Genomic DNA, 23,211 nt, shown 5'->3' with positions numbered 1-23,211 from the left:
ATGTGTGGATTGTGATGAGTTGTATGAGCCCCTAATAAAACGATTAAAAAAAAAAAAGAAATTGGAGGTTCAGACAGTGGTCCCTCGTAGCAGGTGATGCTACTTTTTGGCACGCATCAAAATGCTGTAACTCGTTATTTATTTAACTGTAATTCATTAAAGATGTTCTGCTGTATCTTTAATGTTTCTTATACATAGACGGACACACTGTAAACTGTGAAGGGGCTTCAAAATGTTCATGGAAAATGGAGTTGAAAGATAATGGAATTTTCTCAGACTTTTTGAAGTCCCCTCATGACCATCATTTGACTGTTCGATGTGAGCCCTGGTGGAGTAGTGGTTAGTCAGTAGTTTGAAACCACCAGCCACTCCTGAGGTGAAAGATGAGGCTTTGTATTCCCATAAAGAGTTAAAATCTTGGAAACTCACAGGGACAGTTCTATAGGGTCACTATGAGTCTGGATCAACTTGATGGCAGTGAGTTTGGTTTGGGTCTACTTACTCAATATTGCAAAGTTTGTAAATAAGGAATAATATTCCATTTCTTTAAAGGGCTTCTCCGTAAACTGAAAAACTTAAGCTTTTAAAGTTTGACACATTGGGCTATTTTCTAGCCATCTGGAGACAAAAGATGATAAAGACAAAATGGAATTCAGCTAGAATGTTGTGTTCACATACTTGTCTCCAGCTAGCTGATTTTCAGGATTCTGGTTTTCTGCAGGAAAGCTTTTTAAAGCAGGACTGCAGAGGCATGTTTCACCTTTCACCCGAATAGGGTTGTATACTAGAGCTGCTCTAGATCAGTCTGGTCTGTTGTGTACCCACACAGGGCTGTTGAGCACGGGCAGGCTGACTCTCGAACTGTGAACTGGGGAACTGCTGCTATCAACTTGATTCCTACTCATACCAACTATGTGCACAACAGATACACAAAACAATTTCATATTCAAAATGCAAAGATTATGACTGGGTGGTTTTGAATGAAGCTCCCCATTTACCAGATGGGAGCCTGGTGCATAGTGGTTATGTAGTATTGGACTGCGATCTGTAAGGTCGGACAGCTGCTCCAAGGGAGAAAGGCTGGCTTTCTAATCTACTCCTGGGAACAGGTAGACAGTACCAGAAATTCACATTATGTAGACTCCGTGGCAGTGAGTTTTGTTTTGTTTCTAAAAAGATGTATTTTTCTGATGAGTAGCAATTCTGTCCATTATCATCGAGTCAAAGAAGTTCCTTTTAGAAGTCATAGAATTGGGGATTAGGAATTCAGACCAGTCTATAGAGATCTGATTATTTCATGCATAAAGCAAAAGCCAAGCTCACTGCCATAAAGTTCAGTTCCAGTTACAGCAGTAAATATTTGGGGAGCAAAAAGGCTATCTCATTCTCCTGTGGAGCAGTTGGTGGGTTTGAACCAGCGATCTTGTAGCAGGCAGCCTAACACTTAGCCAGAATTGCCACATAGTGTTGATAGAGTGCTTTTCATACCCTAAACGTTTTTATTTTAACTTAAAGAACCTCTCTACAGTCTTGACCGGGGCTCCACAACCTTTAACTATCACAGACCATCGGTAAGTCTGTCATGTGAGTAAAATGCAAAGGTGAAGTCTGATGGGCATTTGTTTAAAGTGTGACCTTAGAGGTACTTACAAAATCATTCTAGATTTTTATCTCTTTTTTCAAGTCTTTTCCAGAATGCAGTCTCATCCATGCTTAGCATACTAGTTCACAAATAGCCTGCCCTCATAAATAACATATACAAACAGAAATGACTAGTTTTTTTAAAGTTCTAGTATAGTGTGTCAGTGCACATACTATACACACAAGTGAATTTACCCTCATTCAGTAGTTGTGCATATATTAATTTTGATGATTTGTATGCTAAAGCTATAAGCCATGTTTAAGATGTCACAGATTGAGTTTGGTAGTGGCCTCTAAGGGAAAAATAAAATGCATTTGCTCAGGGGCAGTTTGCCTGACCTAAGAGCATTGGAGATCCGTGTATCTCATCCTCACCTGGGGACTTAATAAGCAGAGAGCCATGGTGGGCTGGAGCCATTGCCTGGTCCAGATCTGCTGGCCCCCACGAGAGGCTATGGAACAAGATAGGTGTAAGCACCTACTGTTTCAGTCTCGTGGGGCCCCTGGGGAACCAGTCAGAGGTCATTTAGTAAGAGATAGTAACTCCTCTGTGCCCATCTGCAGTTCTCATGGCACCAAGCAAGATGAAGATTCAGTTGGCTGGGCACAGTGGCCTCTCTAGGTTGAGATGCACAAACCCAGCCTGTAAGCACAGGGTTGGCCTTTAATTTCTTCCATACTGGGGAAAATGATTCACAGAGCATGCCGCCTTCATGCCACCAGACACCAAGATGAACACTCACCATTAACTCTATTGAGTTTTAAGTCATTGGCATGTTTAAAATATTGGCATTGCCTATGAAAATAGCACTAACATGGGCAGGGGGCAGATTTTGCTATATGTGGAAATGTGTAGCCTGCATTATTTGCACCAAATTCAGGAATTGGATAGCTGTTTTTTAAAATCCACCTTAAGTGAATCCTTAGGGAGGTTTTAGGTTAGTCTTTTTCATGCACTCTGTTCTTCCCTTCCTTTCAAATTCTTTAAATCTCAGTAATTCTAAAAGGGCAGTTGGAATAATTTAAGTCTGGGAAGTGATGCAGCTCCATCTGCTGGGCGAGCAGCATGGTGGTGAGGGTCAAGAGATGAGTGCTCAGGCCAGGATCTAAGGCGTTGGCATCTACTCCTGATTAACACTCAACTGTCTTATGAGTGCGTGCTTTTTACAGGATAAGGAAATAAGCTGTGAAAGGTAGACCATTGCTTTGTGCATCATACTATGAATAGAACATACCATGATTATTATCTCTCCTGTATTGCTTGAAACAGATTCAAGTTCAAACCTCGATCTTCTAATATTAACTAATTTACATAACCTGTCTCTTTAGTGCCCAATTTTGATACTGAAGTCCATTTTGCTGATACTTAAGAACACCTTAGCACTAAGATTATCTAGGAGCTCTGGTGGTGTAATGGTTATGAGTGGCCTGCAATCCAAATGGTCAGCAGTTCGAAACCAACAGCAACTGCTCCAGAGAGAGACTTGGCTTTCTACTCCAGTAAACAGTTAAAGTCTTGGATACCCATTGAGCAGTGGCTCAGTGGCAGTGAGAAATCTTTCATCCCTTTTTATCAAAATCGCTATTTGAGGCTGTGGACTTGATGCTACCCCCAAAGACAGCCATCCGTATTTTAGCTCAGGGTTTAAGTTTGTGTTAACTTACAGTGCTCTGTGGATTTTCCACTGGTCAGCTGTTCACTTGGAAATAAATGCTTCTGAGAGCAGCAGAGTCTTGTCCAGGGAAAGGAGAGAAGCCACGCTTAAGACCACTTGAGCACTAGATCACTGTTCTGATGTGACCTGTGTTGCCTTATCAACTGGATGAGCTGTATAGGTATTCTCTTGGATTTCTTGGGGTGGTACAAATGGTTAATACACTCAGCTGCTAACCAAAAGGTTGGACGTTTGCATGTACCTAGAGGAAGATAATCTTGAGTGTGTCGAGAGGAAGGCCCTGGGCATCTACGTGTAAAAAACCAGCGATTGGAAGTCCTTACGAGCACACATCCACCCTGACACAGCACGGGATCCCCATGAGTTTGAATTGAATAGATGGCAACTGGTTCCCTTATATATATAACAACTCAAGTTTTCAGGGGATTTGGGAAAGGTGGGAGTCACTGAGCTGTAAGCCTTGAACTTTCTAATAGGGGAAGGCTGACTCCAGTGGGGGAGGGGAATCGTGCTGGCAGTGGACTTGTAAGGCCAGTTGCTTCTTTCTGGCAGTGCAAGGAGAGGGCGCTGAACAGATTCAACTGCTGGCACACTTGCTCGAGAAAACCAGTGCCCACCCTGAGTCCTAAAGCGTTGCTCTAAACTTTTCCGGTGCGTTTTCCTGTGAGAATTGTATACTTGAAGATAACACGAGGGGACTTCAAAATGCTCATGGGGAAAAATTCCATTATCTTTTAAGCCCCATTTCCTTTCACAGAGGTACTTTCGCTATCATCTTTGCTCAATTTGGTTAAGGCACCTGCTGCTAATTTCATAAACATCGTTTGGTTGTTTATCAAAATCTATTTAGCTTGGTGGATTTCTACTTAATTTCTCCCACAAATGTTCATTTTGTAAGATGGATATGTGAGGTTTGGTGGTCTTTAGTGTATTCATCTCTGATACATACAGTTTTTGTTTCAAAAAAGCTCGTATCCTTCATACCTCATACTGTTCTAGATCAGGGCTCCACAGACTTGGCCCATAATGGATCATGTGGAAACCTGGGGTTCTGTGGGCCATGGGATCACTGTCACACTATTCATCTCTGCACTGGTACAACAGTAGCCACAGACAGCAGTGAATGAGAGTGTGACTAGAGACTTTTATTTATAGACACCAAAATTTGCATCTCCTAAAATTGAGAAATGTCAAAATCAATCTCTGTCCCAGAGACGGTACAAAAACCAGGGGGTGGGCTACAGTTCTGTAACACCTATTCTAGGTCATTAATTGCCTATATAAGGAGCCTCGTGTAGTGGGTTACAAGTTGGGCTGCTAACCACAAAGTCAGAAGTTTGAAACCACCAGACACTCAGAAAGAAGACTTTCCACCTGTAAAGATTTATAGTCTCAGAAATGCTGCAAGAACAGTTCTTACCTATTTTATACGATCACTGTGAGTCAGAATTGACTTGTTGGCAGTGAGTTAGAAATGAGTTACTGAGGCCCGAGTGGCTTCTGCTTACTGATCTAGGCTTCCACCAGTCATAAGTGTAATAATAACACTTACATACATTCCTTTCTGCCTTACAGATGGCTACAGACAGCATGTGTTGTTGCCTAAGCATTCTCACGTGTGTTAGGTGAGGAAACAGGCTTGGAGAGCATGAGTTGCTTACAGTCACTCCTCCTTAAATCTGGAAAGCATAGTTAAGGCAAGAGATTCTGTAACTTCCAAATAAATGATGCAAGCACACACTGTATTAGGCTGAGTTGACTAGAGAAATAAATTCAGTAACATATATTTATATGAGAGCTTTATGTCAAAGAATTAACGAGTCGAGAAAACAGCCCAGCCCAATTCAAGTCCATAAGTCAGATAATTGTCCATAAGACCCTCTTCAGACTTCAGACAAGCAATGATGCAGAATGCAGGACTGTCACAGGTTGGTGGGTGCAAAGTTGTGTGGCTCCAATGGCAATGGAAGCATCAGGTCTCAGTATCCAGCCAGCAGGGAAGTGAAAGGGGGGGCGGGGGGATGTTCAGAGAAGGTCATGCCCACAAGGAGGCACCATCAGGCTATGATCTGATTGACAGATTGAATAACACCCCCACACTTTCATATGTATCTTCAAGTTGGCATGAAATTATTTAACTACCACACACATTTAGTGCATACGTTTCTAAGGATAATAAACCAAGGCTAGGCCCTCATCCTTTCTTATTATCCAAGAATAGGAGCTTTTCATCACATTGAATCTGGTAGCTTCATGCTGTCACTGTGGTCTAATTTCAGAAAGACATTGCTCACATTGGCTGTCAGTTGCTTTTGTTATGGTATAATGTCCCTAATAATTTCAGCGAAAAAAGATTAGGATAAATTTACAGCCTTGCAGAGCATGAGATCGCATTTATGTGGATTGTTTATAAAACGCTTCCCAGTTCCAACCCGGCTGCTGTAGCCAAGTGTCCTTATTAGTGGGTCGTCTTGCAGGTATTGCTGGTGAGCAGCAGTCGGTATCCAGACCAGTGGATTGTCCCTGGAGGTGGCATGGAGCCCGAGGAGGAGCCTGGCGGGGCTGCCGTGAGGGAGGTTTACGAAGAGGTAAGACACGAATAGTGGAAGTTGGCTGATCTCAACACAAACTGAGTTTAGGGATATCCCTTTACTTGATGCTTAGTGAAACAAAGCATTTTGTTCTGTAACACAGAAGAAACATAGATGTGCAGGTCACAAACGTTCTGGTTTTGCCTGCAGTGTTTTTATATGTACCTATAACTAGCATTTTCCTTAGTTTTCCTCCCCCCTTTACTACTACCTAGTAAAATGGCTTGAAGTATAATGTGGAAAACCCCTAGAATTTAATACAATAGCCTCATCCAGGAGTAAAATTAGTATTTTTGGAGAGACACAAATCATGTGCGATGATTGATCGTCATTCAGGTAGATTTGCTGTCTTAAGGCTCATTAAAATGTGGTCCATACACAAAAGCATGTATGTGGCCTGTTTGCACTCTTGCAGTGGGTAAGTCATGGCTGAAACATGCTTTTACGGAACCGCAGACTGTACACTGAGTACCATCAGTAGTTAGTGAAGGGCAGTTGTGCAAACACTGGGCCTCGGTGTGCCCTAGAGGTTTCAAAGGATCTTGAAGCACGAGCAACTCCTTGAGAATTGTAAAAAGCACACCAAGTAGAGGAAACAACATGCAGCTCTCCCTCCATTTCTAGTATGATTTGAGCCAGGGAGCACACTGGGGCAGTCCTCGGTGGAGTTAGGCAGACTTAGCAGGAGAATACATAGAAAGAACCAAATCTCCTAGGCCAGGGGAGGAAGTGGAGGAAAGACCAAGACTGACCTTTAAATTAAAAAGGGGAAGAGACTAGACTGTTCATACATATAGAAAGGTCTGTTTTCATCCATGAATTTTGTCCAAAATTGGACAGGAAGTCAATTCTATCAGCATTGGCACAAAATAAATGACAAACTGGATAAATGACCATGGGAAGTTACACATGGAATAAATTAAGACATATTTTGTAAGCCACACGTTGTGAATCTTGGTATAGCTAAAGAACATTCACAGAAGTTTGGGATGGATGAGCCTATTTTATTTGGATTCAGAAATCTAACAAGGGAAACAATGAATCAAACCCACTGCCATTGAGTTGATTCCAGCTGATAACAGCCCTTTGTAGGGCTTCCAAGAGTGTAAATCTTAACAAAAGCAGACATCGTTCTTCCTGAGAGATGCTGGTGTGTTTGAACTACTTACCTTGTGGTCAGCAGCCTAATACTTATCCCATGTACCACCAGGGCTCTCTAAAAAAAAATCTGAATAGCCCAAATGCCAACTTTATTATACAAAAGTAAAACTTGTTTTTCCTCCCCCCCCCCCAAAAAAAAAAATAGGCTGGAGTAAAAGGAAAATTGGGCAGACTCCTGGGCGTATTTGAGGTGAGTTACCAAAGTAATCCTCCACTTGTTGATAATACAGAATATAATGTTGATAATTACCCAAACCATCCAGGTGCCTGGTTATTCGGAGGAGGTAAGTCAGTCATAAGAATTAGGAAGGTATTAAGAAATAAAATTTATACAGCAGCATCATTGTAGTAACTGTTTCATCGAACAAATATAGGAAGACATCTATCTCTCAGTTCACTGTATACTGTGTAGGACTTTATATAAGGCTGCAGTATTTTAAAAAACCCACCTCAGCCCAACTGATAGGGACAAAGTAGAGCTGTTCCTTGGGGTTTCTGAAGCTGTAAATCTTTACGAGAGCAAACAACCTTGACTGTCTCCTGGAGAGGTGAGGTGGGTATCTTTGAACTGCTGACTCTGTGGTTAGGAGCCCCAGTACTTGACCCACTGCACCACCAGAGCTCCATGGCATCCTTTTGTCACCTAAAGGACTTTAGTCTCATGTGGACTGTCTGGGGAGAATGCCTATTCCCTACAGCATACAGCATCAATCAGTAGGCATAATGACTTTATCCTGAAAAACATGGAATAGTATATGCCAACTTAATAGAACTCGGTTCCGTATAACTTATTAGCAAAATACAAGGGGGAAATTGGAAGTGATGGGTATTTAAAGATGGGGGAAATGAAGTAAGGTCATGAGACCCAGCTATTTTCAAATGTGTATCTGAAATTTGGACTGTTACATGACTTCAGAAATAGGTGTTTTCACTGCTATCTTGCCATCTGCACCCCCACAAGATACTACTGTTTGTTTGTTTTGGGTTTTTTTTAGTCATTTTATTAGGGGCTCATACAACTTTTATCACAACCCATACATACATCAATTGTGTAAAGCACATTTGTACATTCATTGCCTTCATCATTCTCAAAACATTTGTTCTCCACTTAAGTCCCTGGCATCAGCTCCTCGTTTTTCCCTTCCCTCCCCATTCCCCCCTCCCTCATGAGCCCTTGATAATTTATAAGTTATTATTTTGTCATATCTTGCCCTGTCCGACGTCTCCCTTCACCCACTTTTCTGTTGTCCATCCCCCAGGGAGGAGGTCACATATAGTTCCCTGTAATCGGTTCCCTCTTTCCAACCCACTCTCCCTCTACCCTCCCAGTCAAGATACTACTGTTTAAACCTCATTCCTTCTGATAAAACCACATGCATTTTATTTCAAGCCCTTTGGTGGTAATTTGCTGGGTGTGGAGATCCTCATGTTGTTATGGAACTCCATAGAATTGTCTGCAACTAGTGTTCATTAGGAGTCCTAGTCTACCTTCTGAAGATTTCAGTACTCACTGGATAATAGCACCATCTTCTGGTTAAACTGAAATCTGATACGGGTTCTCTGTGCTAGCCAGAGGAGCATATGGAACAAATAGCACATTGTGTCAATCTGCTAACAAAGTTTTTAAGTAAACCTCTCAAATTAGAAAGAAAAGATGTGTAATACCGGTGAGGTAATCATAGTTTAAAGTGCTTGAGAAATTCATAGACTATGATCAAGAAGCCCTAACCAGTGCACCTTTCCCTTTAGTAAACTTGTAACTACAGGATAATAAATACATTCATTTATCAGACAAATGACTTTTTTTTTTTTTTTTAAGGTTTTTTTTTCAGTCATTCCACTAGGGGCCCATACAACTCCCACCACAATCCACACACACACCAACCATACAAAGCACACCCATCACCCTCAAAACACCTGCTCTCCACCCAAGCCCCCGCAAATGATTATTATAAGCAACAACAAAAAAAAACAGTTTGCCTAAAGTCTTAACAGTCCTCAACCTGTGGGTCACAACCCGTATTTCCGTTGGTCTTAGGAACCCAGACACCACTCCTCTATCAGTTTCCAGGCAGATACACCCACATATGAATATCCAGCGTGAAGACTGTTACCCATGCTACACCGTGCTTCAAGACAAAATTTCATTTATTTGTACCATATATACTCAAATATAAGCCTATCCAAATATCAGCCTAGGCACCTAATTTTACCACAAAAGATACATTGAAAACATTGGAAAGCTAGGCTTATACACGAGTATATACAGTAATAGAAACAAATACTTCACAATATATAGTTACATATTTTTGTGATAAATCACTGCTTTAATTATGTTCAATTTGTCACAGTGATACACATCCTGCATATCAGATATTTACATTATGATTCATAACAGTAGCAATGAAAATAATTTGATGGTTGGGGGGGGATCACAACATGAGGAACTGTATTAAAGGGTCGCAGCATTGGGATGATTGAGAACCACTGTCTTAGAATAGACCAAACAACGCTACATTTATGTGTCATAGTTAACTTGCTGGCAGTGGGTTGGGTGAGTCCTTTCACCGTAAAGGCCAGCAGGTGTTTAATTTTGAACGTATAGATTCTCTCTCTCTCTCTCTCTCTCAGACACACACACACACACACACACGAAATATGTACATGGCTAGCTCTTGTAAACTAAAATGCCTTTTTTTAATATTCAAGCAGAATCAAGACCGAAAGCACAGGACTTATGTGTATGTTCTTACAGTCACAGAAATATTAGAAGATTGGGAAGATTCTGTTAATATAGGTAAGTTTCCTTTCCTTTAACTATACCTGAATTCTCTTTGGTTACCTTTATATTGGTGAAAGGAAAGCCAAGTTGTAGCTCCACATTTGGATGATCTTCAGAATGCCTCCCCAGCATTGCATGCCTCCTGAATCTGGATGGTAAGACGTAGCCTTTTAATTGAAGGGTTTTGTAAAGCTTGTAGTTCAGTAGTATACCACAGGCATGCTGTCAGTCTTTTCCCCTACCCACTTCTAAGACATGTCTGTCTGCTTACCTCTGATGTACTGAGATAATGGTATTAAAGGAAACTGCCTCAGGCGCTTAGTGTACTTATAAGTGCATCTTTCTTAAACTATTGACCATTATCCACCCCCAGGCATAGTTACAGATTCCTTTTCAGGACAGTGTGCCAAATTCTCTACCTAGCTATGCCTAAGGCTTTGGTACTGTTCTTTTTTAATTGTCACCTCCTCCGACCATTCACTTTATTTTATAATAACTAGCAATATTGTGCACAATTAGTCTCTTAAATTATACTGTTAATCTCTCACCGAAAGGTAACTAAGTACCTGACCCCATCTACCTGTTTAGAGGTGGGAACTGGACCATCAAATATCTAAGCTGTTTCTTGCCAGGGACGAGGGAGTATGCTTTGTGGGTGACAAGTGGGGTACTGTTAATAGGGGACACTATTAAAAAAATGAACGTTATTGTATAGTTAACAATGTCATGCTATTTTCTAGGAAGGAAGAGAGAGTGGTTCAAAGTAGAAGATGCCATCAAAGTTCTCCAGTGTCATAAACCTGTCCATGCAGAGTATCTGGAAAAACTAAAGCTGGGCTGTTCCCCTACCAATGGAAACTCCTCTGCCCCTTCCCTCCCAGACAGTAACGCCTTGTTTGTAACTGCTGCACAGACCTCTGGGCTGCCACCCAGTGTAAGATAGAAGCTGGCGGCCTCCCGCCCGGTGAAACCTCCAAGGGGGAGAGGCTGCCTTTTCCTTGGCAAACATCTGAATGACGCTTGCAAGCTGTCAGAATTTGCCATGCAAGGTTTCAAACAATTTGCATGTTTTTCAGATGCTTTCAAAACATTTTATATATATAAAAAAGTGTAAAATATTTTAATAGCCAAAGCCATGTGAATTTTTTTAATGCCTTAACTGTGCCCCCACCCCCATGTGTTCTGCTTGGTTTCTTTTCACAGTATTTTCCCCCACGCTGTTTGTCCAGTCTGGTTTTTCAGTCATCTTACTGATAGGTATATGTCTATGCACACCCCCACCCCATTTGCTTTCTTATTCACAGCATTAATATATTCCACAAATCTGTCTGTGGTGATAATTGGTAAAAAGGCTACTTTGGAACATTAAGGAAATTTTGTATGCATCCCAAAAGTTGTTTCCTCAGAATTACAATTTTAATTAGTAAATTCCAGACTTTATTATTAGCCTTTTTGTGTTGTCCACTAACTACTTTGATACAGACTGAATTTGCTCTTTTCAGGCATTTGTCAACTTTTTAATCTGTTTCACAACCAGTATTACTCTGTAGCTACTTGATTGTCATTTCCCCTAAAACCCAGTAGTAATTTAACACAAAGCAGCAACCCTGTAGAGTTGGTGATTTTTAGGAAACTATTGTTAGAAATAAATGAAATAAAATGAAAATAGAAAAAATTGTTATGAAGAAAATAGCGCTTAGGGGAGATCGAGGCAATACTGTACACACAATTCCTTCATTACATTTTATTTCAGAGCATTGTAGGCCACAAAAAATTACCTCGGGGGCCGCATACGGCCCCTGGGCCACCAATTTGATACTCATTCTATAGGTTTCCCATAGGTACTATTTATACCATAGCTTATATTTTAGAGCAGTGTGACACCCTCTATTGTTCCTGGCTTTTAATTGCTTTTATTCTTGCTTAAAGTCTATCCCATCTAAAATACATGGGCACTTTTCTCATTCAAACTCCTGCACTTCCCCCAAGTCAATCAGAACTGAGGTGGAAAGTCTTGATTCGGGTCCGGGTGAGGAAGTGACAGAATGCTCTGTGTGTAGACTTAGCTTGTTGTAAATGCTAATGACTAGTGAGCATACGATAGAAAATACAGTGAAGAGATTCTGTTCTACCAGCTAGCTTTGTAAAACTATAATTGCTGCTAAAGATAGAGCTGTTACACTTTAAGACAAATTGGTGCCACTGTTTTGAAAATGGGAAATCTTGTGCCATAAACACAGCTGAACAAAGCTAATAGTCCATAAATTAATGTTGTCAAAGGATTAAGTATAGAGCATCTATTAACCAGTGATATAATTTTATTCTAAATTAGGCCACATGATCAATAGGATCATCCAGGATTTTTATATTTTGTTTTCCTGCCCCTTGTACAAAAGTTATGTATTCTGGGTGGTTTTGGTTTGTTTTTTAAAGGAAACCTTGAAATTGATGCTTTCTATCAATCTCCAATGGACTAAGATTTTTTTCCCCTTAGGAATCTCTTACATTTCTGTAAAGTACCTTCACAGCCAAGAACTGGATTTCTTTTGTGTACATAAATGAAGTGCTGTCACAAGTACTAGGGGGTGGGAGGGGGTTTAAACTTGTACATGATATTCTTAGGTAATGATGCATGATCTTATTTTATGAACTATGTATTTGACATGTAAAAAATGTACAGCATTGTTGTCAACCATATCTTAAAAGTTAGCCTATAAATATTGATGTATAATTTTGGGGGGGTCAGAAACATTTGGACTAAGCATTGCCACTCGGGTCAGGATTTTCTCCAGCACCATTTCACAAATTGTCTTCAATCTTTGCAACTAGCAAGATGCCCACGACTTCTGTTTGCAGAAGTAGAATACAGTTGTCACATTTTCACTGGGGGCTGGAGAGGGGGGAACCACAAGCAGGCATGTTCTTCGCTACTCCTCTGGAGCCCAACTGGAAAAATTGTAGGAAGGGCCCTGAGATTTATTTCTCATAGAAATAAAGGCTACAAATTGAACCCAGCACAGAAACCAAACAATGTCTCCTATCGATAGCCTCCCAAATCTGTGGTGCTGGGATTACCATTTGCCTTTCCATTAGGTAGTTGAATACAACTGGGAAGCTATTCCTCTGCCCCATGTGCCTCCCATGTTTAAAAAACACAACCCTTAATGCACTCATTAAAGACTTGTAGACAAGAAGTAGGAACTGTCCTGTGGGCTCTGTAAAGGTATTTTTCAAGCAGGCATTTGCCATCCAATTTTGTCCATCACCTCATTGTATAAAGTAGAACTGAAGTGGGCAGGAGTGACTTTGTATGCACACACTTCAAATGTGTTAAATAGTCTCATTTGAGATAAATTGGGCAACACTAAATAAAAACAACGGACATCAGCTGTCTGAAGCTTAGAGTGAAGCACACATACTTTTTGTTAGAATCAGTTGTGCACATAAACATCCATAATGTTGATTGCATTCTTTGAGTGGTTCAGCCACTTTCTCTTGAGTCATTCTTCCATGATCATAAACTCCCTGCTCCTAGGCTTGCTTCCTTTCTAACCTTTTTGGTTGCTGTAAATTTGATCCTGTATACATCTAAGAGCACAACCCTCAAGGCAGACACTTTTCACTCATTGAACAAAACTCTTTAACAAGAGTTCTGGATATTTGGGGTTTTAAATTTAAAGAGAATTTCCAGGCACTAGTTTCAGGGGATCACCTACCATACCCTCCATGGTTCTAGAAAGTCTGAGCTTCCTGCAAATTTGAGATTCGGTCATTGTCCCCCTCTCCTCCCCCACCCCTGACCAGGATTCTGCTATTAAGTTCAATATCAGAATGCTCTGGGCACCATCAGTTCTGGTTCAGTAGCAAAGGAGGCAATTAGCCACACATTCCGTATCCTCCTATTCCTGACTCTCTTACTTCAGATGAATAATGACCAATTGTGCTTTGGCTGACCATGTGCAAGCTTTTAAAACACCAGGCACCATGCAACAAACTTAAAAAGAGCAGGCTGATTAACTAGATGGTCCATGAAACCATGACTCTGTACCTCAAAGGAGGAACCAGATTCCAGTGTTTTGGCTTTGATCAAATTTATGTAATTTTTGCCAATTCAGTTTGTTTTGTTTTTCATTATAGCTGTAAAGCTTGGAGACAGCACGTGCAGTAATTGGTTATCTAACCTTACCGTTAAAGCTATTACCCTATCACTGTAACAAACAGTGCTCTATAAGCAAAAAAAAAAATCCCCACTTCATCCTGCCCCTGGCAACCGCTAATAAACTTTTAGTCTATACATTTGCCTCTCCTTGTCATTTTATACTAAGTGCTATCATAATTTTCAAGCTTTGACTTCACTTAGCATGTCTTCTAACTCCATATTGTAGCATTTATTAAGACCTAATTTCTAATGGCTGAGTAGTATTTCACTATTTACCATCAGTTGATGGGCAAGTTCATGCTTTTGACTTTGAAATAGGTAGTTAGGGTGTTCAAACATTCAACCTTTAAAAGTTTGTGTCATCCATTGATGATAATCTCAGACTAGTGCTACAATGCCTACTTCCACTTCTGATCCTTTCTAGTGAAAATTACTGGGTTAAAGTGATTGCACCTTCCACGATTTCTTAGTAATGGGCAACTGTTAAGCACTTGGCTGATAACCCAAAAGGTTGACAGTTTAAGCCCACCCATCTGCATTGCAGGAAAAAGACCCCACAATTGGCTCCTATAAAGATTACAGCTTATACAATCAACCAGACAGCACAAAACAGCAGGGGCTGCCAGTAGCAGTCCTTAGTGGTACAATTTAAGTGCTGGACTTAGCAGCTAAAGACTCAGTTCAAACCCTCCCAGACACTTGAAAGATCCTAACCTTGAAAACCCTCTGGATCTATTCTGCCTTATATACATAGGGTCTCCATGAGTCAGAAGTGACTTGATATTAGCAGCACTCCCATCTTCCAACCTAGTTGTCAGCCTAACGTGAGGAAAAAGAGATTACTACTGACCATAGTTGTGTCTTGGCCACCCCCCTCCATTAATGGGATTTTTTGTATCCCAAATGAATTTGACAAGCATTTTTGTTTTGTTTTTGTTTTTTCAAAATTCTTGTACCTGCCATGGGACACTAGTATCAGTGGATTGGGCTGGGCAAAGTAGGTGGTCCACTCCGCAGGAGAAAGATAAGGCTGGCCAGTCCTGTTAAGATTTAATTTTGCAAACCCTAAGGAGCAGGGATAGTCTGCTCTTTGGGGTCACTGTGAGTCAGAATTGACTCTGGCAGGTTTGGTTTTGATAATGTGCTTGCCACTAGTTAACAGGTTTGTTTGTTTTTTTAGTAACAGGTTTCCATGTGACTTACTTGGATATTTACTTTCACATTAGAAGTTTGTAAAACTGCCTGTCAAGGTTTTGTAGCTTTTTATTTACAGTGCCCTATCTTTAAAAGAAAATCTTTAGAATAATACTCAGGAAATACTTGACATCATTTTACATGGAGCAGAACAAGTCAGATACTTTGGGGTTCAAAAGCAATCTTACCCTTGATGTTTCTCCCTATTTAGAACACCTTCCTGAGTTGTACCATTAGCCAAATCCTAGTGGGTCTGTGACCTATCTTAATGACACAGCAAAGACTCAAATTTACTTTCTGTCATGCAGTGCCACTGACCCAGTGATAGAGGAGTCCTGAGCTCCTGCACCATGCCCAAACAAGTTGCACATTGAACACTAACTCACAGGGTTTTCCTAGTCCATGTTAAACTGGAAGGTCTGATGAAACCTGTTCAGCAACATGCACACCTCCAACACCAGGGTCAGTTAATAAAAACACTGTAAACCAGCTTTCCTCACAGTTTTTTCCTTAGATAAAATAATTTGTCCATCAATCTTAAAAATGAGGAATACTAAAAATAGACCTAGGGGCCAGGGCATGGCACCCCTTTAGACTCCACTGGAAAACACTCCTAAGGGTCAACAAACAGACCTGGAACTATTTGTGTGTGTGTGTGTGTGTGTTTATGGTCTATATGTCTACCTAGATATGATAGGTGGGATAAACAATACATGGAAGGTGGGGGAAAGGTGTTAACAAACCTAGGGACAAGGGAACAAATGATCTAAAATCACTGGCAAGGAGAATGTAAGATGCCTGGTAGGACAATCAAGGGCAATGTAGCCCAGAGGAATTACTGAAACCTGAATGAAGGCCAAACATGATACTAGGACAAGAGGAAAGTAAAAGGAAATAGAGGAAAGAAATAGGCAAAGAACACTTATAGATCTGAATACAGGCATGTACATATTAAGTATATAATGATAGGGAAATAGATCTATGTATATGTTAAGTATTAAGGTAGCAGACAGACATTAGGCCTCTACTCAAGTAGTCCCTCAATGTCAGAAAGCTTTGTTCTTATAACCAGGCATTCTGTGATGTTCACCTTCCCTACACGATTGCTGAAGACAAAATAGGTACATAGCAAATGTGAAGAAAGCTGATGGTACCCAGTTATAAAAAAAATACAGTATCTGGGGTCTTAAAGGCTTAAAGATAACAAGTAGCCATCTAGCTGAGACGCAACCAAGCCCATATGGAAGCACATCAGCCTGTGTGATTGTGAGGTGTTGATGGGATCAGGCATCAAAGACCCAGAACAAAAAATCACATCAATATGAATGTAGGGGAGTGTGGAGTGGAGACCCAAAGTCCATCTATAGACAATTGGACGCCCCCTTACAGAAGGGTCACAAAGACAAGCCAGTCATGGTGCAGTATAGCACTGGTGAAACACCCAACTTTCCTCTAGTTCTTTAATGCTCCCCGCCATCTGCCTATCATGACCCCAATTCTGCCTTACAGATCCAGCTAGACCAGAACATGTACACTGGTACAGGTAAGAGCTGAAAAAGCAGAATCCAAGACAGGTAAACCCCTCAGGATCAATAATAGGAGTAGTGATACCAGGAGGGAAAGGGGAAATTGGGGGGAGAAAAGGGGAACTAATCACAATTATCTATATATAACCCCCTCCCAGGGAGATGGACAACCGAAAAGGGTGAAAGGAGGCAGCAGGAGATGTAAGACATGAAAAATGAATTATAAATTATCAATGGTTCATGAGGGAGAAGGGAAATGAGCTAGCTGATACCATGGGCTCAACTAGAAAATGTTTTTTAAAATAATGGCAACATACGTACAAATGCGTCTGACAATGCATGTAATCTATGGATTATGATAAGCGCTATAAGAGCCCCCATAAAATGATTAAAAAAGAAAAATACCTCTTTGATCAAATATTGTAGTCACTTTAGAAAGTATGTAAATTAACAGGAGAAAAGGCCTCCAAAAAGAGAGAAAAGAACCCACCATAAAGTAAAGGCCCAATTTATAACTAAGAATTTTTTTTTGTTTTGTTTTCATAAAAGTTCTTTATTAAACATGGTGGGTTTTTTTTTAAAAGACAAAATCTTAAAAATATGTCTTGAGCAAACTATTATACTACTAGGACTCCACTTAATCTACGGTGATGTTCTAATACTAGGAATGCATCCTATTTACAAGAATGTGAACAAAGATTTACACTATTACAATGATGACAGGAATAAAAATAAAAAGGTAATAGTTAACTTGTGATGTACCCATATCACGACATAGTATACAAACATTAAGGACTATATGAAAGTTCAGTTATGCAAGTTGATAAACGCTTTCGCAAAAGGAATTAATACTGCCCAAAATCTTAAATGGAAGGGCAATTGAATAATACACCATTGGGCTGCTAGCCGTAAGGTCAGCAGTGCAAAAAACCAGGTGCTCCAAAGATTAAGCTTTCTATTCCTGCAGTCTTGGAAACCCACAGGGCAGTTCTACCCTGTCCTATAGGCTCACCAGTTGGAATCAACTTGATGGCTTTTTTGCTCGACACTCCTGAGTCTGGGCGACAGAAATTCATAAAACCGGTGCCAGTTTAAATGTGTAAGCTTTGCACTTCTATATATGGAGCACTGGTAGTATAGTGGATAGATGTTGGGCTGCTAAGTACAAGATAAGCAGGTTGAACCTACCAGCCATTCAGAGTGAAAGATGCGGCTCTGATCCCACAAATATTTATAGCCTCTCAAAACCACAGGGGCAGTTCTACCCTGAGCGTGGTTTTGGTTTGAAAGGTTGAACAGCAAGCTATGAGCTGAGAGGCTGGCTGAATCTGCCCAGTTTCCTGCCATTGAAAGAACTAAATTTCATGGAACCATCAGGAGTTGGGACTCACTGGCAGCAGACTGACCCACAGGGCAAATCAAGCGCACACATTTAGAGGGCAGTTTACTTCGTTTAAAAAAAGGGAAGTCCAGATTGGTTATTTGTGGGTTACTTGTCGGGCTGCTAACCACAATCAGTGGCTCAAGCCCACCAGCCACTCCGGACAGGAAAGCAGGAAGCCATCTGCCCAGGGAAACCTTTAGCCTCAGAAACCACAGTAAAAAGCAGCTCTAGGATCACTAGAAGTCAAAACTCACCTGATGGTCGTGGTTTATTTCAAATGGTTGAAAAAAAGGTGTGAAAATTTAATTTTTCTTGTAGCACTGCATACTCACTTTACAAATTGCTTTCAACTGCAGCTTTGAAGTTATTGGATGTTTATAATTGCCTGTGCCTGCAATAAATGCAGGGTTGAGTGGCTAAGGGATCCAAGTGGCCCCAAATGTCTATTTTGTGGTTTTGATGAAAAAAGGACTGAAAATTTGGTACTACTCCTTCGGTTACGCAAAATCCTAATGCTTCCAGGGAAAACTCAAGAAACTACAATCTTTTGTTAGTTGTTGTCCAGTTCCTCCTATGTGTATTAAAATGAAACCCTGCTCAGTTTTGCACCATCCTCACCATCACTGTTGTTTCAACCCATTGCTAATCCATCTACTTGTCTTCCTCATTTTCACTGACCAAAGTTTATTTCCACTTTGCACGGCATGAATTCCTTTCTCCAGGGCCCTGTCCCTCCTGATTTTGGTGTTCGGTGCCATCAAGTCAATTCTGATCCACAGGGATCCTATGCACAACAGAATGAAACATTCATTGCCCAGTATTGTGCCATCCTATGGTTCCTATGTATCAAATCATCTAATTGAGGGCCTTCTCGTTTCCACTGCCCATCTACTTGACCAAGCATGAAGTCCTCATGACACAACTGAACAAACCACGGCCTAAGTCAGGCCACCTTAGTCCTCGAAGTCCCTTGCTTTTCAACACTTCAGAGGTTTCTTGGGATTTACCCAATGCATCTTTTGATCCCTTAACTGCTGCTTCCATGAACATTGAATGTGGATCCAAGTATGACAAAATCTTTGATGAGAACCTTTTATATGTCTATCATGTTACCTATTCTGAGGGTTTTGGTTTTCTTTACATCAAGTTGTAATTCATACTGTAGGCTTTCTTCATCAAGTGCTTCAAGTCTTCACTTCCAGCAAGCAAGGTTACGGCATCTGCATATTGCAGGTTAAGCCTTCCTCTTATCCCGATGCTGCATTCTTCATATAACTTTCTCTATTTGTTCAGAATACAAATCCCTCCTAATAAACATGCCAAGAATGCACAAGTGGGAAACAGATTTCTCTCGTCGTCTCCCCCAAATGTTAGACTTAGGACACTTGCTTGCAGCTAATTGTAAATGATTAAGTTACTTCCCTATGGCAGTCAGTTGCCAGACTGTTTGGTCCCACCACGAATAGGGCCCACACCCTGCTAAGGACAATAGGCTATTTCTCCCTAAAGAAGTGCAGCCATCAGTTTTGTCCCTGCTAATGTTTTCTATAGTGAGCCAGACAACAGGTCAAACCAGCTCAGTGACATCGTTAGGCTGCCATCCTGAATCTAGCATCCGTCCATCTTGTCACATGTATACCCCCAATCCCTCCTCTTCCCATTACGTGGACACCCCTAGATCACCCCCTCCCATTACTGTGTAATAGCACAACCCTTTCCTATGACGTATGTCTTCACCTGCAATTAGGGGGCTTGCATGTCCCCAGAGAATTTAAAAGCCTTGGTTAGCAGTAAATCTCTCCACATGGACCACCAAGTGAGGCTGTGAGCATGCTACCATGAAATATGTGACTCCAGTATTTCTCTCATACTATGACTGTACTATAGTCTTTACTTGTCGCTATACAATTGCGCCTACCAGACATGTGATAACGTGTTAGGGGTGGGTACCCTGACAAAGTTCCACCACCATCTTTTCTTAGCATTCTGACTACCTCTAACAGTTGTTCATTCTTCTGGCCATCCTTGGTCTAGTCAACATTCTTGACCTACACCGTAATTCAAGGGTCTAGGTGGTGACTGAAAATAGAATGGTTTGGGTCACCTGCGTCTTAGTACTAAATGTGAGATCTTTGCTCTTTAAGACTAGGTTTTACACAGGAGTGCCGCAAACAATATTTTATTGCCTGACTGCTGCACTGCTGGGTATGACCCAGTTCAAAATAAATTAGACTTCAATTATTTTATTTAGCATGTTGCTTATTTTCCCATTGTGAGAACTTTTTCTTATGCTGAGCTGTAATCTTTTATCTTCTTCCATAAGTGCTTCAAGTCCTCTTTGCTTTCAAAAACGTTTTTGTATTTTAATGAGTCTCCAATCCTGCTGAGTTCTTGAAATACTCGTGCCCAGTAAAGACTGAATTATAGTGAAAATATTAAAAATGTAAGGATGTAAAAAAAAAAAAAAAAGTAAGGATGTACAAAGCATCAAAAGGCAGCAGATGGCGTTCAACCATTTCAGGAGGTAGCACGTAATCAAGAAGCAATGGTATCGAAGGAAGAAGTCCAAGCTGCACTGGCTAAAAAATAAAAGTGCCAGAAATGGAAGGTATACCAATTGAGATGTTTCACCAGATAGAATTTCTATCTATGAGAAGAAATTTGGAAGACAGCTACCTGGACAAATAAATGGAAGAAATCAACATTTATGCCTTCTCCACAAGTGAAAGTGAGCTCAACAAAACACGGAAATTACCTAACAGTATCACACCCAAGTAAACTTTGGCTGAAAATCATTCAAAAAGTTACACCAGGATGACAGAGAACTGCCAGGAATTCAAGCCTGCTTCAGAAGAGGACACCAAGCAAGGGTCATCACTGTCATGGCAGATAGATCATGGCTGAGCAGAACATGATAAAGATGCTTACCTATGTTCTACTCTACACAGGCATCCTGAGGGTGTGGATAATAACATGAATAACACTGTAAAAAATGAACGTTTCAGAATACTTCAACTGAAAAAGTCTTTAAAATCAGGAAATGTGTAGTTAAAAGTTCAACTATAGAGAAGCTTATAAGTTGTTTTTACCAAGTCTGTGTTAAGTATGAATAGTCTACTCTTGAAATTAAAGCACAAAAATCTTCAAAATTTTTAGGTTGTAAATAAATCTTAAGACTTACTAGGATCTACTAATCTACATTGTACACCTCTTTCAAAAGACGGTGGGTGATATGCAAGAATGGGTATTTTTTTTTAATGAGGGGAATATGCTATTTACTCTGGGTAATAAGAACATAAGGCTATTCATCTTTTCTAATTTCTTAAACGTTTTATTGTCCCAAAGATACAAATCATTGACAGAGGAAAAATGGTTTAAGGGTACTTAATGTATGTTTACCAGATAATGGGATTTCAGGTGCTATTGTGCTACAAAAGCAAAATCTAAATACAAGCAGTTACTACACACTTCTGCTATAATCAAACCCAAACTAAAAAAATGTATCATTATCTAGTAGAGGCCCTGAATCACCTCTCCCACCATGCAGTTAAAATGAAATGTCCACAGACATAGCATCAGCAGGCCCATTGCCTCAATAAAAAGAAAATTTGACACAGGGTGGGGTGTAAATAGGGAAATACTTATCATCAGTCTTTGAATGGGGGAGCTACACATTTTTATTCTTTGTTTCTTTCAAATAATTAATTTGGCATATTTTGATTTTGTGATCTCAAAGTCATTGAAAAATAGGGCAATTCCTAGTGCTCCCATGATGACATTTAAGTTTCATTTGACTAAGTACTTAGGTCTTGCTTAACAGTATTAGGCAATTAACACCTGTGGCCTTTCAATATTAATTTGTATTTAATCGTATTTTTCAATACTCTTGAAATTATTTTACAAGTGCATCCTTGGTCTAGATAGGGTTCAAGTACTATATACTTGATTTGTTATTACGCAGTCTGAGAATCGAGAATCAAGAATGGTGTCGAAGTAAACTGCAGCAAAGTACACATTAACACATATCAAATCGAAACATGGAACCTCATATAAACACCCAGGAAAGCTCCTAGAAGGGCAGAATCAATTATCAGTAAATCACATTTTAATATATTCAATATATCCAGCATTATCTTTCCCAGAGGCCTTTGCACATGCTGCTCCCTCTGCCTATAAGTATCCATATGGCTTGAATCCAGAATAACAGCCTCTTCAGAATTACTGCCTTACATATATGGCAGTCAAAACTGCTGTTTGTCCACGTCTCCTCTATTAGATGATAAAATCCAACAGGAACTCTCGACAATACTCATTCACCCTGTGTTGGGCATTTATTGAACTTTTATTACATAAATTGTTTCAACTCGGGTTACAAAGCACAAGACTTGTAAGGGAACATTAAACAGCGTAAAGGAACATGTGGGCTAGAAGGTAACTGTTATGGATTGAACTGTGCCTCCAAAAATAGGAGGGGCTATAATCCCATTTGGAAATGTTTTGTTAGTATTAATGACAGAGGTTGGTTTTAGCCACCTTTTTGAGATGTGAGATTAAATAAGCAAGCAAGAGAAGCAGAGATAGAAGAGATACCAAGTCAGATGAAGATAGCCCAAGTCAGAGCTCAAGAGAGATAAACGGCCTTCTCTTCCACAGTCAGTCTTCCCCCTAAAGCTGGCACCTTGATTTCAGACTTCTACCGAACTGTGAGAAAGTAAATGTTTGTTAAAACCACGGACAATTTTTGTACCAGGAATGAGGTGCTGCTTTAATAATATCTAAACTATGGAAACAGTTGTGCAACTGGGTCACAGAAAGACAGAGTTTCAGAGTGTCGGCAGCATTATGAACAGGCAATTTTGATGAGGACTAAGGATAAAGTGAGGAGAGCTGTAGAGAAAGTCTCTGTCATCTTGGGGAAAAAATGCATGGCAAATGCTGCCAGTACATGGTATTCTTTGGTGAGGCTTTAAAAGAAAACGCAGAACATGGAATGGACAATGGAAAAGGGGCAATACTTTCTATACAGTGGCAAAGAATACACTGGAATTACGTTCAAATGTTTGTGAAAGGGGAGGGTATTGTTTATATCTCCACAGG

At 40.3% G+C, this 23,211-nt stretch overlaps 1 protein-coding gene across 2 annotated transcripts in view; it reads left to right on the top strand.

The window, feature by feature from the left end:
* Positions 1–11,297, top strand: part of NUDT4 (nudix hydrolase 4) — a 19,758-nt gene extending 8,461 nt beyond the window's left edge. The window contains exons 2-5 of one of the 2 annotated variants that reach the window (XM_004700396.3): positions 5,795–5,905; positions 7,215–7,259; positions 9,782–9,866; positions 10,592–11,297. In XM_004700396.3, the coding sequence (XP_004700453.1) occupies positions 5,795–5,905; positions 7,215–7,259; positions 9,782–9,866; positions 10,592–10,794 (444 nt within the window). In that variant the 3' untranslated portion in view covers positions 10,795–11,297. Of the gene's footprint in view, positions 1–5,794; positions 5,906–7,214; positions 7,260–9,778; positions 9,867–10,591 lie in introns of both variants that reach the window. The other variant, XM_004700395.2, reaches the window with a different exon arrangement.
* The last annotated feature ends 11,914 nt before the right edge of the window (positions 11,298–23,211 follow it).

This window comes from Echinops telfairi, unplaced genomic scaffold, assembly GCF_000313985.2.
Source record: "Echinops telfairi isolate 266 unplaced genomic scaffold, ASM31398v2 ScPeMD7_2;HRSCAF=8, whole genome shotgun sequence".
In the NCBI taxonomy this organism is placed as follows: domain Eukaryota; kingdom Metazoa; phylum Chordata; class Mammalia; order Afrosoricida; family Tenrecidae; genus Echinops; species Echinops telfairi.
Note: the sequence above shows the minus strand (reverse complement) of the source record. Positions and strands in the feature narration are given on the sequence as shown.